Source organism: Tachysurus fulvidraco, chromosome 14 (genome assembly GCF_022655615.1).
Source record: "Tachysurus fulvidraco isolate hzauxx_2018 chromosome 14, HZAU_PFXX_2.0, whole genome shotgun sequence".
Classification (NCBI taxonomy): Eukaryota; Metazoa; Chordata; class Actinopteri; order Siluriformes; family Bagridae; genus Tachysurus; species Tachysurus fulvidraco.
The window spans coordinates 13,864,526-13,881,661 of record NC_062531.1 but is presented as its reverse complement, the minus strand read 5'-3'; the positions used below and the strand labels follow the sequence as shown (position 1 = coordinate 13,881,661).

At 35.4% G+C, this 17,136-nt stretch overlaps 1 protein-coding gene across 2 annotated transcripts; it reads right to left on the bottom strand.

Moving 5' to 3' along the window:
• Nucleotides 1-5,696: 5,696 nt before the first annotated feature.
• On the bottom strand, nt 5,697-16,427 carry prr16 (proline rich 16). 2 transcript variants are annotated; one of them, XM_027167356.2, is made up of 3 exons: nt 16,048-16,427; nt 13,958-14,858; nt 5,697-7,064 (listed from the first exon to the last, which is right to left on the bottom strand). In XM_027167356.2, the coding sequence occupies exons 1-2, from the start codon at nt 16,177-16,179 to the stop codon at nt 14,115-14,117; spliced, it is 876 nt and encodes a 291-aa protein (XP_027023157.1). In that variant the 5' UTR covers nt 16,180-16,427; the 3' UTR covers nt 5,697-7,064; nt 13,958-14,114. The 2 variants fall into 2 exon arrangements, with proteins under 2 accessions (XP_027023157.1, XP_027023156.1); XM_027167355.2 differs by having other exon boundaries at nt 13,969-14,858.
• Nucleotides 16,428-17,136: the final 709 nt, after the last annotated feature.

The window sequence follows — 17,136 nt, the reverse complement described above, 5'->3', positions numbered from 1 at the left end:
GATTTCACTTGTTGAAAGATGTCAATCTAAACCATGATACATGGTAAAGACTATCATCAAAAAAATCATTTTTATGATAGTCTGATAAATCAACTTATCATCATGAAAATGGAGCACCACAATGGGATCACAGAGAACAGGACGTCCGTTCGAAATTTATGAAGGGACAAGACAAAAAAATACGTGGGAAGCTGCCAAGAGACATACAGCAACAATAAATCATTTCATTTTATATTAAAAGAACACCAGTACCGGTTCAGCATAGTGGTGGCAGAATCAAGCTTTAGGGCTACTTTTCTTAAGGCAGATATTTTCTTAATGTGCAGGAAATCACGGATAATTACACATACCAGTGCAAAACCTTCAGGTATTTTACCTTTGAGAATGACAGTGACCCAAAGAATGCATCAAAAATAAACATTGTTTTTAAATTAACTAGCCATACCTGAATCACTCTAAAAATCTGTGGGGTGACATGGTGTGCTATGCATGGATCTAGAATGTTTTCTCTAAGGACCAATGGGAACGTATTATTAAATATTAAATACAATATATAGTTATATATGTAAATATATAGTAAATATGTAAGTATATATACAAGTACATTTACATATAGTAGATATAGAAATATATAGTGTTACAATAAAATCAAACATATTATTACTTTAATTTACTTATGAAACTCATGGTATGTTTGTTTGTTTGTTATTTTTCCCTAAAAGGTTTTAGATACAGATCTGTATTTCACATAGGATTCGTATATTGAAATTTCACATTCAGGGTGGAAAATTCAAGGGACAAATCATGATTTTGTTTTTTATGCTACTGTAGTGCTACTGCTCTTTAAGAAACATTTGGGATTTACTATTAGGTCATGTGCAGTAGACCCAGCGTGTTCAACTGCCTTAACAGCTTTCCATGCTGTAAAAAAAGGAGGGAATTCTACTGAATGAGGCACATTTTATATGGTCCTCAAAGATCAAAGTTAAAGCAGTTTACCACACTGAATGTATTTCCTACTGAATATACAGGCATTCACATTGTGTTACAATTAGTTGCAGGTGTGTGAGATTGACCCTGGCACTTTCATGTTTGTAATAATGAGATGTCTCTCCGCAGGGATACAGACTTCTAGGACCCCCGTAGGACATATAAAATACATGGAAACTAAGATTCCATAAGATCATTCTACCTAATAGCATCAACTTTAAAACATAAGGGTAATGTTCCTGACACTTCTGCTTTTATGCAAGATTTTTGAAGGTAGTTTCTAAAGTAAAGTTCTAAAGTTGAATTTTGCTGAAATAGACTTTAGGATACACAATTAATTGTGACATTGTTCATTCCCATATGTTCTATATTACTGAGAACCGCTCAGAATTAAAATTTTCTTTTGAATGTCATATTTACAGAAACAGCAAATAACCTTTCTGAGAGAACTTTCAACTTGTCTAATGGAAACCTTTTATACGTAGAAAACATTTCATGTTCTTTGACAGTTTGCCCCATTTCAGATGGTTCTGTTTACAGATTGGAACGCAACGTGGCACTCAGCATGTACAGACCTACTTTCCAACTCTTCAGATAGAACTACTGTTGTCACAATAAAGCTAAACAATGAGTGGAGTACATGAAAAACATAAGCACTCAGCATATACAACATACACTACTGTATATACGACATACACTGACTCGTGTATGACATATTGTTAACATGAAATAAATTAAGTATAACAGATTTGCATTTGCCTTGTGTTTATTCATTTACCTGATTCAAAGGTTTTGTGACATTTGTATTACTTTCAGCTCCTGTACACACTGAACCTTAACTTGGACTTCAGTGTGCCTTACTTCTAATAAATTAGTAAGTGTAGATGTAAAAGTCATAGATATCCTAGTTTACAATATACTTCTACAGAACTGACAAAACATAAATGAACAAAATGATTGGCTAAAGAAGAAAAAAAATCAGTGTTGGAATGGTCCCGACCCCTGATCCCTTTCAGATGCATTGTCCTAAATGAGGTGAGAGAAACAAAATTTATATAGAAAATCTTTACTTACAGTTATTTTTGCTAAAGGTGGTTCTAAATGTTCTACATGGTTCTATTTTTTAATAAAATTTTTAAAATAGAAAAGGATGAAAACAACACAATTGTTATTTAGTCCTGGTAAATAAAAACATAGGATTAAAGGAAGTTGTACTTTCTTTTTCCAATGTCTAAGGTTATTGAAACAGCAAGGCCAATTGTTTTGTTGTTTGATACATACTACAGCTATACATTATATTCTATCAATGCTCTCTAGAGCTGGGAATGTAAAAATATGCATCACATAGATCCACTGACAAGAACCAATCTAGGGCTATACAGGAATAATAGCATCTGATAGGTTTTATGAACCAGTTCACCGTCTTTCTGGACTAGAACGTATCATCAGGACCCAGTTGTATTATGTAGCTGCTGTCCGGCAAGTAATATTTTCAGCTGTAGTTTCCTGCCAGCAGCTCCAGTCCTTTAAGAATGGGCTTAACAATACTATTAATGGTCCAGTGCTTGGCTGGGGTCTATAGCCAACAAACTAGGCTGTGGCATTCTGAGGGTGCCATATGGCTCATGTACTGTGCTGTTGTCTAGTTTTTAAATCCTGTGCTTTTAGGCAGTGCAGATTATGCCAAGCACACTTGTGGCTGTCCATAAACCAGACTGGCAGAGAGCCACCCATAATACAGTACTACACCAGGTGTCCCACTGTCAGGAGCAAGGTTAAGATCATTTCCATCACAGAGTGGTTAATAATTTAAGATTCAGCAATCATTACAGTGCAAGCAACAAATAAATAAACCATATGATTTACAGTGTATCTGCACTAGGTGCTTCAGGAATATGCATGTAACAATTGAGTTTTTCAATTAAAATTTGTTGGATCATCTGTGTATCCACAGATGGGCAAAGGATCATTCATTTATGGATGCACTTGAGGCTAGATTTAACTGTTGGTTCACTGTCAGACTACAAGCAGCTTCCAGATGCAGCTCCAAGATGTGAGACGTATATGAGGCAAGAAAGGGAAAGGGAACAATGTTTATATGAAATGCTAAGCCATATGTTCCCTTCATTAATTTGTTGTAGGTCACGGCATGTGTGTGCATGTGTACGATAAGCTATCCAGGTGATTATCACCGTAGTTAGAAGGGGTGAAATAGAACTATGAAAAAGACAAAGTGCAAAGAACTACAGTATGCAGTGCACACACACGCACACGCACACACACACACACACACACACACGCACACGCACACACGCACGCACGCACGCACGCACGCACGCACACACACACACACACACACACACACACACACACACACACACACACACACACACACACACACACACAGATTTAGCTCCGTAATGAGAAGTGGCAGCTCGTCCATAGAAACATGTATATCAGCCAATTCATTAAATGTTAATCTTCATAAAATCATCATTCACAATGCTATACATTTTCAATTCCATTAACAGTAAATACAACTGACCTATTTTGTTTGTCTAATGCTTTTGAAAAATGTCAATATTTGACCAATATAAGCCACTTATATTTGTTTACCTTTATTGTGCTCACTGCCTCACAGTTAATGGTCTCGAAACATCCACATGTAGTTCTTGTTATCACTTACATTATGAACTAATGGTCCCCCATCACTCTATCCCATATTCGCTGTCCTGAAGTTAATGAGGTAAAAAAAAACTGCAGCTTGTCATTTTACTGAGAAGCTGGAACACGTAAACTCCTCTGTCCTAAAGACTTTTACTGGGCTGGGTAAATTTACAAAGCACCATGACTGTTAAAAATGTGCTGATGCCCAAGATTCCTACCATAAAAGCTACAAATTAGGAATAGATTATGTGGCGTGTTTGCCATATCAGTGTGCATAAGATGTTACTATAAAATGAATAACTTATTTTTATCCTGTCATACAGGCAATTCTACTGACCTAACCATGTTCTTCTTAGATTTCAGAACTGAACCATGATGTGAACCACTGAACTGAACCACACTTTTTCAATTAATCAGATTCAAGAATAAAAGCTAGTTATTTATCCACAGCTATCCACCACACAGTCAAATAGTACAAATATCTCGATTTTATCCACATTAATCCCAGTAAAATTTCTCATCGATTATAAAATATTTTAAATAAGATATAAAGAATTGAATGGTCTCAAACAACAGTATCTGTAGTTACATATAGTCTACTATGATAACGTTTTGTATTCTATGATTTGCCTTATATCAAATATCTTCCACAGATTCACCAATAATACTGAAAACTCACACAGAGCAGAGCTTTTTCCTCAGCAGGATGCCGATGTCCATGCTGATATCCAGGGGTCTCCTCATATTGAATATGTAATCAAGTCCTCAAATAAAAAATGAAGATTATGATCATTATTTTTATAATTTAGGACCACTGTGACATTTTATTATGTCAGCAATATATGTAACTAAAAACCAAATATATGTTTCCTTGCTTTGATTTAGTATAGAGAGAAGAACCTTTTCAAAACTTTATGAGCTGTGTCTAAAAGGTCTCATCTCTTTCTGCTGTTTTGATTAGAATCTCAGTGTCACCTAGAAAAGGAAAGTTACATTTTTTTTACCATTTACCATTTTTCTAGTTCTTCTCAACCTTCTTGATGTCATCTAATGGGAGTTAAGTCTATACCTATATAGTGCTTGTATTAATTCTAAAATATAAATATGATGTTGTACAAGTACATAATTAGAGTCTTTTTTATTTTGAATGTTGACCTGTCCAGATAGATTAGATATAGATAGCTGCTGTTTATTGATACAAATGATTAAAAGATGAGTCTTGATGTAGTTGATATAGTTTTGCTTAAAGAAGTAAGATCATGTGTAGGTTGCCATCTTGTGCCTTGTTCTCTCATTACAGTGGTTAATATAGCAAGCACTCTTCTTTGATCACAATATCAGACTTATTAACAGCACTATGACCTTACTAATCTTAATATAATTTGTGTTCTTGCAGAGTAACTGGCACATTGACCAAATATCACCTTTGTTCAGTATAGCTCTGTCAGGCAAGGTACCATACGACAAAATATTAGAACAGATTAGAAAACAGTAATAGGAAATATATCATGCTTTGTATTTCACTGTCTTTGTTGTAACTGATAACCAGTGTTTTGTGCGGCATTAACTTGACTAGTAAGTAAGTCTTATGATTTTGCTTTGGGGTGAATATGACTAATAATTCTGTTATAATGTGTTGAGGCCCCACTGTAATGGTGCAGTCTTTCCGCTTGAAGCACTAGCAGCATAACATGTAATCATTGCTATCTTCACCATGTTTTTCTATTTACAATAACTATACAATCTTATGTGAGTCAGTGGTACTCACTACCTCAGTGTTGAATTAATAAAGAGAATTCCATGCATTCTTCATTTGCATTTGCCACATTTACCAGACCCCCTTTTCCAGAGTGACTTATTGAACAGCTTTGTAGTCTCTGTCTGTTGGATTGCATTTCTTTCAGCAGGAGCTTAATGTGGCAAAAAAATTCAATATCAGACAATGCTTACATGCTCACATGGAGACAGATAAACATAGACAAAGAGAACGCAAAATATATTTCAAATCTCTCTGTATTTCATATATTAAAACAGATCCTCCACACTATATAAAGTTTTTGATTTAAGTGCAAAGTGCTAAGAATGACATCTTAAAACCCCCCAGAAATATTTCATTTCTTTTTTTTATGGTTGTGTCATTTTTCATTATCCTCGTGTCCTTCTTACTGTTATGTGGTTCAATAAATGGTCACACTGTGTAAAAATAAATACAAATGGCCAAGAAGATGACTCCCAATTTTCCCCAAAATTTTCATTTCCAGTTTCCAGAAAACACCCAAGAAACTAGAATGGAGAGAAGATATTCTCACTGGATGTCTCCTATTGTTAACGTCCTCAGAGGTGTAAAAATATTTATTTCTAGGGTAAATGGCTTGCAGCTGTTGCACAACATCAGAAACAATGCAGTATTTCTGGATATGGAACAGTGGTATTAGTCATCAGATGCAAATGTGTATCTTAGAGTGTACATGGGCTGTATTATAAAATATTGTTCCCATTAGAGGAGCATAATATACAACACACTTTGTCGAGAAATCCAATATTTTTGTAAGATTGTATACATGAAACAAATTAATTTGTTTTTTTTTTTTAACACAGTCACAAATAATCACACCCACAAAATATACAAAAACCTTTGACATTTTCTATATCTTTGAATAATACATAAATAAATTATTTAAATAAATGCCCTGCAGAGATTACAGTTCAGAAAAAATGAAGTCAATCTTTAAAATCATTTAAGAAATATCAAAAATATGTTCTTTTATATATGTACTGTATATATATATATATGTATTTATTTATATTTCAAAATCCTTTTTTATAAAACATATACTATACACTTAAACTTACATTTCTCTAAATTTTCCAGAAATTTCCATTCATTCAAAGGCAATATTTGTACGGGCATTTCTCTCCTTATTTATATATGATAAAGAGTGCACAAGATGAAATGAACTGTAGCCATCAAGTTAAAGTGGATCCTATTAAATGTTTTCACATTTTTCAGCAGCAACAATATAGAACTTTTCTCCATTTCAGTCATTTCAAGCTACAATAAATTTTCAGGTCACTGTAGGATTTACAGAAAAAAACAATAATATATGGAATGAAAAAGATAATAGTGACTCCCCCCTTTTCTCTTCAATTCTAATTTTGTTTTGTAATTCTAAGACCACGCAGACCTGTCTGATAGAATCACAGGTGTTTCTACACCAAACAACATTTTATATCCTTTGGCCATTATGATTAAACTGATTGTTGATGATACAGTTGAGTAGTTCCTTTGTCTGTGTGGGGCCTTTGGTAGTGATCTAAGAGCTTTCTGAAATGAGCCTTCATTGAGCATCACACGAAATTGAGGTGATCAGGTGGTCAGTATGGCATTTCTTCGGTCATAAAGGGACCTGTAAGGAAAACATAAAATATATTAACACAAGAATTAGAACTGAAACAAAATTACTGAACTGAATGTAGGGAAAGGGAATGTTGAGCATGATAAAACTACATTAATAGTCCCATAATAGTGGTTCTTAAATGTTTCAATGCCACTGATGAAATTGTGTGTTTCATTCACATTTATTCATTTTATTAGATGCAGTACCACTACTGCAATGTTTTGTATTGTCATTAAGTTTATAGTTATCAGAGCAAATAATTTGTGCGAGTCTGACTAAATATCCTTCAAAGCATAAAAAATCACAAAGCAAACAACAATTCATATATTTTATCTTTTACTAAGAACATAAATAATAATCATATCGCATTGCTTTTCTGTCTCTAGGGAGGTAGGGAGGTTTCTGTCTCACAGTAGGTTTTCTCAAGAAATACAAGATATGTGGGCTGGGAATGGTGAAAGATAATGATTTTTCCTCCCACTCTGGGGAAAAGTGCATCCAGAGACATACTGTATGTTGCCTCTAAGGTAGCATCCAGAGCATATGAAGAATGAGAGTCATTCACCTCAACACTGACACATTTATTTATTTTCCATTATGATGAAGCTGTGGAAGCCTGTCCTTTATTGCTCTACGATTGCAAATGTATAGTAATAAAGAAAAGCAAGTCTTCTTCATCTGTTCTACATATGAAGCCTAAATTCTGTAATGAGAGTGATAATGGTTGTTGTATGGCACTGATCTGACATAATTTCCCTTGAGCAATTTTTTCTGCCTGACCAAGTCTTTGTCCTAACCTGCCCAGACAGCTGTGCAAGCAAAGAGCTTCTGTTGTTCCTACGTTTACCACTGAAAGAACAGCTGAGGCATATGGTCTTTGTGTCTTATTTACAACTGCATGGTGTACTGCATGACATATTGTTTTCAGATATCAAACACTGTAAATCACTACTCAATTTCTAAGCACATCTTTTCACTTCATTAGTTCATATCAGTCAGCACAACACTTTCTGCCATAATTAATGTGATCAAAATGAATGCATAATAAATAAGCAGAAATACACAGTGTCTGACAGAGTGCAAGTTAATTTTCAATTCAGTGAAATTTAATTTATTTGCATAGCTCTTTTATGAGGCGTGGTGGAGAAATTGTTGAATTATTTTAAAGTAAAAAGGTCTCAAAGCAGCTTTACAGAAGTACAGAATTTTAAAGTTTAAAATTAATTTACTATATATATCTCTTACATCTATCCCTAATGAGCAAGCTGGAGGCGATGGTATCAAGAAAAAACTCCCTAAGATGATTTGAGGAAGAAACAGTCTCAGAAGGGAACTCATCCTCATTTGGGTGACACTGGACAGTAGATAATGTAAATGTAAATAATGTCATTTCTACAACAGTTTATAATATTGCAACTGAGAGCTCCCGAGGAACTAAGGGGTCAAAGCAATCACCATGTTCACCATGGACCCAACACTAATTCCTTCCTGTCAAAGGCTTCAAATGATTGCTGATAAGTCCCAGTTTAAGTCCCAGTTGATGTCTACAATCCATCTAGTAGAGCACACAAAGGCCAGACAACTAGGTAAGACATATGTGCCTGAAGGAATACCAGATACTACCTTTCAGTCTCATGAGAACCTAAATGCTCTGGTAAAAAAAAAACAAAAAAAAACAATGCACATCCACATAAAGAGTAAGACTCTCTGTATTATAGCATTTTATGGATGACAACCTATTTGAGGAGCCTACAGAGCCAAAAAAAAAATGCTGACATGTCTTTTTCTCAGCCCAAACAATCCTGGTTGTGCTTTGCTTTTTCCTTCTCCATTGTAAGACTCCTCTGAAAAATTCAAACCCTTTAACTCAATGCTAGGAAGTTCTTACACAGAGCCATTAAGCAGCAAATGCTCACCACGCCAGAACTTCATCTCACCATTCCTTTCTTTGCCCCACATGGATTTATGTACACATATAAATTGCTTTGTGTCTCACTAATGGCTGGCCTGCATCACTTTGACCAAAAGCACATTTGTTGCATTATGTGAATATTGTAATTAATTAGATACTCACAGAATTGCATATTAGAAAATACTTGTGATCTTGTAAGGTGCTCGTATATACATTGGAGCTTTCTGTTTTATATACGTATTGCATTTGGATTAATATCAGTATCAATATTTTGCAAGTTAAGAAATACATACTGTATGTACGAGGCAGGCAGCACTGAATGAAAATATGACAGTATATCCAGAAAATTAATTTTACTGATGGGTTATAAATTAAAGGTAAAGGTGTGAGGCCACTGCTAGCCACCAAAACAGCTTCATTGCACACTGGCATTGATTATTTCTGGAACTGAAAATCATTCCTCCCAAAGATATTCCCTCAGTTGGTGTTATGGTTATGGTGGTAGAATAATTTTGTATTAGTTTGCAGTGATCCTTCCCTTTAAGAGGAAGAGTAGACTTAAGACATGGCAGCAAGACACCACCCTCTCAGCATAACAGAGCCATCAAAACCTCTTTTGCCACAAAGGTAATTACCCCATATGATTATGGATGAGTCATCTGACAATATATCTTTTTCACATTTCTATAGACCAGTACCGGGATTTTTGCACCAGGAATTTGTAAAGAACAGTTGCTCTTCTGTTTTTCCTCATATATTGTATTAATCCATGAGGATTATAATAACTGCATGCATATTTTGACCATAATTTATAACAGTATTTACTAATGTCTTTCCTATAGACCTAAATGTAAATGTAAATTCAGTCACTGTTCCTTCTGAAACACAGCCAGCTTGTAGCCTTTGTGTGAAGCTTCTGCCATCTGTGCCCCAGTGATGAACCCACTTTCAGTCACTTAGAGCTCTTCTTCTTGCCATCTTGATCTAAAATCCTAAGTGATGTTTTAATACACTGTCTGAGGTCTCTAGTACACCCAAACAATATATTTTAAAGCAAGTGGTTTCTTTGGGGGAAAAAATACAGAATGTCTGACATAATAAGCATCTCTTTCTTTATTAGCTGTCTCTTTCCGTTAAATTGGGACAAGACAACTGACAAAGCAGTACTTACAATTTTATTCATTTAATTTAAAATATCTCGCTGTTCCTGGTGTCATTTGCCATAGAGAAAATTTCACTCTCTCTCAGTAAGCAACATTTGCTACATTTTATGGTGCTATTTCAGATTTCCATATCCAAATCTTTATGAACAATATTAGTGTAAATTGTTATTAGACTTTTGAATGTGAACAATCTTATTTATCCAATGAAACAATGAAAAACCTTATTTATCCAATATTATTTGATCTATGCACTTTGCATTTATGCATTATGTATGACTTGTAACATGACTTGAATAAAAATGTCTGCAAAAGTAGTAAAGGTTAAATAAGTAATTAAATAAAGTTTAAATAGAAATCAGACATCCCTATGTGCTGAACTTTGTAGTGTTCTACACATACTTATTTGCACTTAGCATCACAATGCACACTTTTCACAGCCTCTGTAAACCTCCGTCCCTTTAAACTGTGTAATATATGCACAAGAGCAAAAATATCCAAAAATCTCGAATATCCAAAAAACTCGCAATTCCTATTTTATTTTTCTCAACAATACGCTTGCCTCAAATGTCTTTTTCTTCCATTTTTCAAACTCTGCATTATAACACAAATACCTGTCCAAGTTTTGATTGATAATTACATGTGATATGATTTGAATTATGGTATTTTCATATTATCCTGCTCAGATTCACTGAGGACACCAGAAATACACCCTGGATGGGAGTCAGTCCATCACAGTGTACCATTTACACTCACACTCATTCACACCAAAGAAGAAAAACGGAGTACCAGGAAGAAAGGCACACAGGCAAAGGAAGTACATGTTCAGAAACTCCACACAGACAGTAACCCAAGCTCTGGCTTAAATTGGGGACTCTAGGGCTGTAAGGCAGTATCAAATGATGCCAGTTATATTCCTAAAAGGGAGGATACACATTACTAACAACCTCTTGTAACCTATTAAGGTATAAGGAAATAATAAAAATGTACATTTGGCTACACCAGTCCAGCAGAGATACACAATTAATCTATACTGCAGCCAGTTTGTGGAACAAATTAAAAATTTTCTACACTCAGAAAAAGGCCACCTGCTCTATATAGACAAACACAGCATGTTGATATCTCTGCTCTGAAAGTCACTGCCTATAAATCCTCTATTCTCTGAGTAATGCTAAATAGATGTTTGTCTGATTCACACTTGATATCTTGACCACACTTGAGATCTTAGCCTCCCACTATCACATTCATCTGATTTATTTAAGGCAATCACTTTATATTTAAGCAATTTGGACAAACATTCTCAAACTTTTCATGTGCATTTTTGACCTAGCATAGGAAACTGAGTGACTTTCAATACAGAATTGTATTCTTTCAAATGTCAAGTGTTCAGTTCATTACATCAACACAGGCCACTGAGGATTTTTGCAAATGCTGGTGACCTAATAACTTTTGAGAATATCTGTATACTTAGAAATCAGTTTTATATTTAAGTTTGTTTTATAGTACTCTAGGGAAATTTCAACATTTGCAGAAAGAATACAACCGGGATTCTGTTCTAAATATAGTGATGGTTTGTGTGAAAGTACTTCCTTATATTCTGCAAAAAAGTAACCTCTGAATTCTCAGTAACTTGCTCTACTAATGTCAGCACAGATTATTCTGTTCTTTAGTGTAAGAACAGTTGCAACACCTCAAACCATTATATATTAACCCACAACTGCCTGGACTGATATGCCTAAAAATGAATCTTGAAATAAAATTAATGTAAAAAAAAAAAAAAAAAGGAAATAAATTACATGAATGAAACTAAATGCATATACTGTATGTAAAGCATCTCAGAATGCACAATACATCAAACATTGAGGTGGATGGACCACAACAACAGAAGACCTCAGGTTCTACAGCAGGTTCATATCAGGCAAAAACAAGAATCTGCTATCACTCATCCAAACCGAACAGTTAAAAATTAAAAAAAAAATCATCTGGTCTTTCTCCAGTCTTTTTTTATCATCTGTTCTGTCTCACAAACAAGGTATTTCAGCCTGCAATCCCTCCACAGACAGGATGTTTTATTTAACACCGTTCTATGTAAACTCTAGCGACTGTGTGTGAAAATCCCAGGAGATCAGGAGTTTCTGAAATACTCAGACCAGCTTCTCTGGCACCAGCAATCATGCTGTATGGCATAATGTATATATTCTGTATTTCTGGACCTTTTAGTATTTGATCTTTGGACTGTGTTCTATTCTGTGTTTATCTTGGTCCTAGTTTTGTATCTGAACCTTGACCATTGATCTTTTGCCTGTTTTTCCCTGTCCTTTAATAAACTTTGGGCCTGGATTCCACCACACATGACATCTGATCTATTTGATCAGACCTTAAGGCATTTTAATGAACTTGCAGTAGTCTATGACATCTAAAGCATTTGGTTATTTGCTCAAGTGTCCGAAATTAAATGATATAAATAAACAATATAAAAACTCTTTGTTTAAATTTCATCTTTGTTTAAGATTACTGGGAGTCTGTAAAAGTGACATATTCTTGTATATTCAATAATCTATTCTTACTTGAAAAGGTTTACTCTTGAACTTGATAACTGATTTAGATTATTGCTAAATTATGATCACTGGAGGTTTTACTGTTTGGTTAAAAGTTCAAAATATAGTAAATAGAATTTAAATGGAAACAGTTTGAGTCTATACTGGAGGATGAAAAATACAATTCATTAGGGTCATATAAGCTTAATGCAGATTGTTATAGAGGTCAACTATAAGACAACACAAACAGTGTTAGTTTACATTGTGTAGGTTGATAATTCAATGTTTAAAATTCTTTCATAGCATTACAGTGAATGTAACTGATGCTCAAGTTGATATTTTGGTTGACACAAAGCTGGAGTGAAATTCCATGATCAGCATTTGCTTAATTTCTCTAATTATTAGTGCTTCCTATTTTCAGCTCCCTCCAGGGTATGCCTCCTATCCTAAACCTTTAGCACTCAAAAGCCTCTCATCTCCCTCCTTAATCTGAATGTAAAAATGGGGATATGGTGTCGTCTTGTTACTTGACTACATAAACATCATCATAACATACTGTATTGCAAACATATTCCAGAATAACTCTGACATGTTCGCATAATGGATGAATTCATAATCTTTTACAGAAGAACCGGGGGATAAATTCACAATGTAGAAAATTGGATGGAGCATTCATTACACCTAATTAATACAATTTTGGATACCTGCCAGTCAAAGGACAACCTGGGCCAGATTTGGCTTGGTGTCTGACCTCAGCCCTCAGAAGTAATATCTCTCATTTTCATAGACCACTTGAACTGCAGGAGTCTAGATAAATATTTAATGACCATAGTGTCTGACCCAAGGTCTTTATCAAATACACCTTTATCTTGATTGTCAGAAAATTCTGCCTGTATTCTTAGCACCTGCACTGTTTTTAAATCCTTAACACATGATCTAACTTCATATGTAATTTACAAATTTCAGGTCCATGTCTTTCCAAACAAATAAAGCAATAATTGACTAAAGTAATATTTAATAATGTCATCAATTTACCTTCAAAATGAATTCAGCACATTAATTCTTCACTACCTGCTGGCCAATAATTTGTTCCTTAACACAGAAAAAATAAACAAAAGAAAAACGCCACCTCAGCAGAATATAACTTTTCTATGAGTTTACATTGCATACATTTGACTTCTATCTACTAATATCTCACTCTCGCTGTTCAGCATTTCCACAAATAACAAGTGTTAATCAATGTTTGTTTGAGAATGAACTGTTGTATTTGGCTTATTTCACAAAAGTACTCACCAGACACTTACTTTTTTTAGGACTTCCAATGAAGTAATCAATCCCATTCCTTTTTAATCTTCAGGAAATCCATTTTATATTGCACTAGAAAGTTCTTATGACAATAAAGGAAATATATAAAAAATTGTTAATAGTCTCTTTTATGGGGATTTATGTATCAAACAGTTGTTGTGGTGGACTTGCGTAGTATGGTTTTCTGCGGTTTTGGAGTAGCATGATGAGGCACACAAGGTTGAGTTGTAGGAGGAAAGCTGTGACTGAGGCTCAGCCCACCGTTTTCCATCAGAACATGAGCTGGGGCCATGGAGGAGCATTGATGAATGGGACTTAGTTTCATGTCAAAAACCTCAGAGTGTAAGTGCATTTCTGTGTTTTCAATGTCATACTGCAGGTCACAATCTGGGCAGTAGCCATGGTACTGGACTTTTTCACTGAATCTCACCCTTTCCCGTGTCACCTGGGGACATCGACTTTTTTTGTGCCGTAGAAGGGGTATCAGAGCCAGTCCTTGCTCTGTTGAGCTTTTAGGCATGCACACCGAATCTCTGTTCTGTATGTTAATGGGCTTTGTAGAGAAGACGCAATTGCGCATGAGTGTTCTGTTCTCTTTGGCTTGGTTCCCTGATGACAAGCTCTTGATGTGGTCCTCGAATCGGGCTGGCATCAGGCGAGGGGGTGGGAGAGAAGGATGGGTCCTCTTTAATACAGTGAGCATGCCAGAGGCCATGGATGGAGGTCTGAGGAAGGAGTCTTCAGGGTAGATCTTGATTCTCTCAATGCTGGAGGCAGTGGTAGTGGTTGTGGTACTGCTCGAGCTGCTGTTCAGTGTGTCAGTCTTTGAGCTGTTTGCCATCTCCTCTAGTTGGAGGTCTGATGTCAGGGAGTCTATCTCATGAACAACCTTAAAAAAGCATAAAAGACAAATGGACATTAAGACCATAGGTATCTAACACGGGCACCATCCAATTTGTCATGCACTGTGATATTATTTCATGTGGCTAGTTTACTGAATATATTTACTTATATGATTAAAAATTAAATAGCTACATAGTATGAGAAAAAAGGGCCTAGGATACTATAACTAAACATAAATATTTGAATTTAGCAAGTGATGTCAAAGCTCAAAAGGTCCCACCCTCTGTGCAAAAGATTATATAAGAGCTATGAATATATTAGTAAAGTTGGGATTTCAGCATCATATAGACTTATAGACTTATATATAGACACATAAAAGCCACAAGTGCTTTTTACCCCTCCTACTACAATGTGCTGTACATGCTCTTCCCACACTTCTAAGAATGAAATGGCCAAGCAACATCTGCATTGCAAATCAGGCTATACATATGATTATAATTGAATGTCTGTTTGCTCAACAGTACAAAGACTTTTCATGCCTAAACATTAGTATATTATTGTTTTTGGGGCTAAAGTTTGCTGGTTTTTGTCCATCATATTAATTTCCCATAATAACCAACCTGGACTATTTGAACTAAGTTTGCTGTTGTGTTATATTCAGAGCGCTACATCCTAAACCTTAGTGGCAGGACGCTAAAGACTGCAGTTCCTTTTGCTATCCACCAACCTCAATAACAAAGAATAGAAAATAAACAAAATAAACAGCCATGTAGGGTCGCGATTCATTAATCTACAGGAAAGCCATTTCAAAAAAGGAGTGCTTTTAAATGTTGATCAAACAAAAAGCAGTATTTGAGAGAATTAAGCTATTATAAAAACAAAAAAAACACTCAGAAAAAAAGTAACCCACGTTTGCTATAGCTCTGATAAAAGGCACTGGATATTGGATGTGATATTTAATTCTCAGGCATCCAAACACAAGGCCTGCATGTTTATTATGTTATCATTAATGTCATCAGAAATCTTAAAGAAATAGCATTAAACAGTGTATAAGGAGGCCTGGATGACTGAAAGCAGTCAATGTGCTCTGATTCTGCTCAACCTCCTTGAGAGCCTCATAAAGACGCATCATTCTACCACTTGATGGTATCAAAGAAACCCAAACAAACATTTGATCATCTCATTACGGTACGATTTTCATTCAGCATCCAGGCCCCATCACGGACACAACCGACCTCTTTGAGTTCTTTCGCTACATCCTTCAAGTCTCCTAAGATGTTCTCCAAATCTTCCACGATTGTCTTGATCTGCCTTTTTATTTGAACTTTGGAGACTCCCTCCGATTCCGCATTTGTTGTCCCTGACATTCTTTGTAAAAAGACTCCGATTCATGGACTGCAGCTAGATCCTCTCATGGCAATCAGAGCACTTTGTTCGTGCATTTTAATCTTATGTTTTCTTCTCTTGGCTCTTTATACATTGCAGAAGAATCTGGAGGGGGGAAGCGCGGAGGACGCGTCCCGGTACATGCGCATGCGCAATAAGACATTTCGTTTCCGAACGGGCAAGAATCCTGCTTCATTCATTAAGAAAAGAAGCAACACATTGCAACACTTTCGTACAGTCTCATGCATATCGTGTCCAGTAAGTCTTTATTAAAATGAGCAAAGTCGGGAATTGAATCGTGAATCGTGTTTGACATTTCACTTATACGTTTTTTGTAATGCACACACACACACACACACACACACACACACACACACACACACACACACACACACACACACACACACACACACACACACACAAACATACACACACACACGTCTTATTATGTCAGGACCATCTATTGCCATAATTGAAGCTGCTAAGTAATCAAGTGACCTTTAGGCTCTTTTACTAACTCATTTTCTATCTATCTATCTATCTATCTATCTATCTATCTATCTATCTATCTATCTATCTATCTATCTATCTATCTATCTATCTATCTATCTATCGTCGCCACTATGCAATAGGTCTTACAAATATTTAAGGCATAGTTCTAAAGCAGTGTTAATATGTAACTTAAAATACAATCCTATTTAAGTCTCTTGTAGGTTTTTTTGTTGTTGTCTCTTAAGGTTATAGAATATAGCCTTATAAATAAACCAATATAGAATTGATGGAGGGTGCACTTTCTTGTGGTGGGAGATCCTTTTACTTAGGTACAATCGAAAGCCAGAGAATATCATACAGGCAAACATTTCAAGCCAGAGACAACATTTAAGAATGATATGAGGAAGCAGCATTGAAAGGAACCAGTGTTTTGCCTCGGTTAGTAT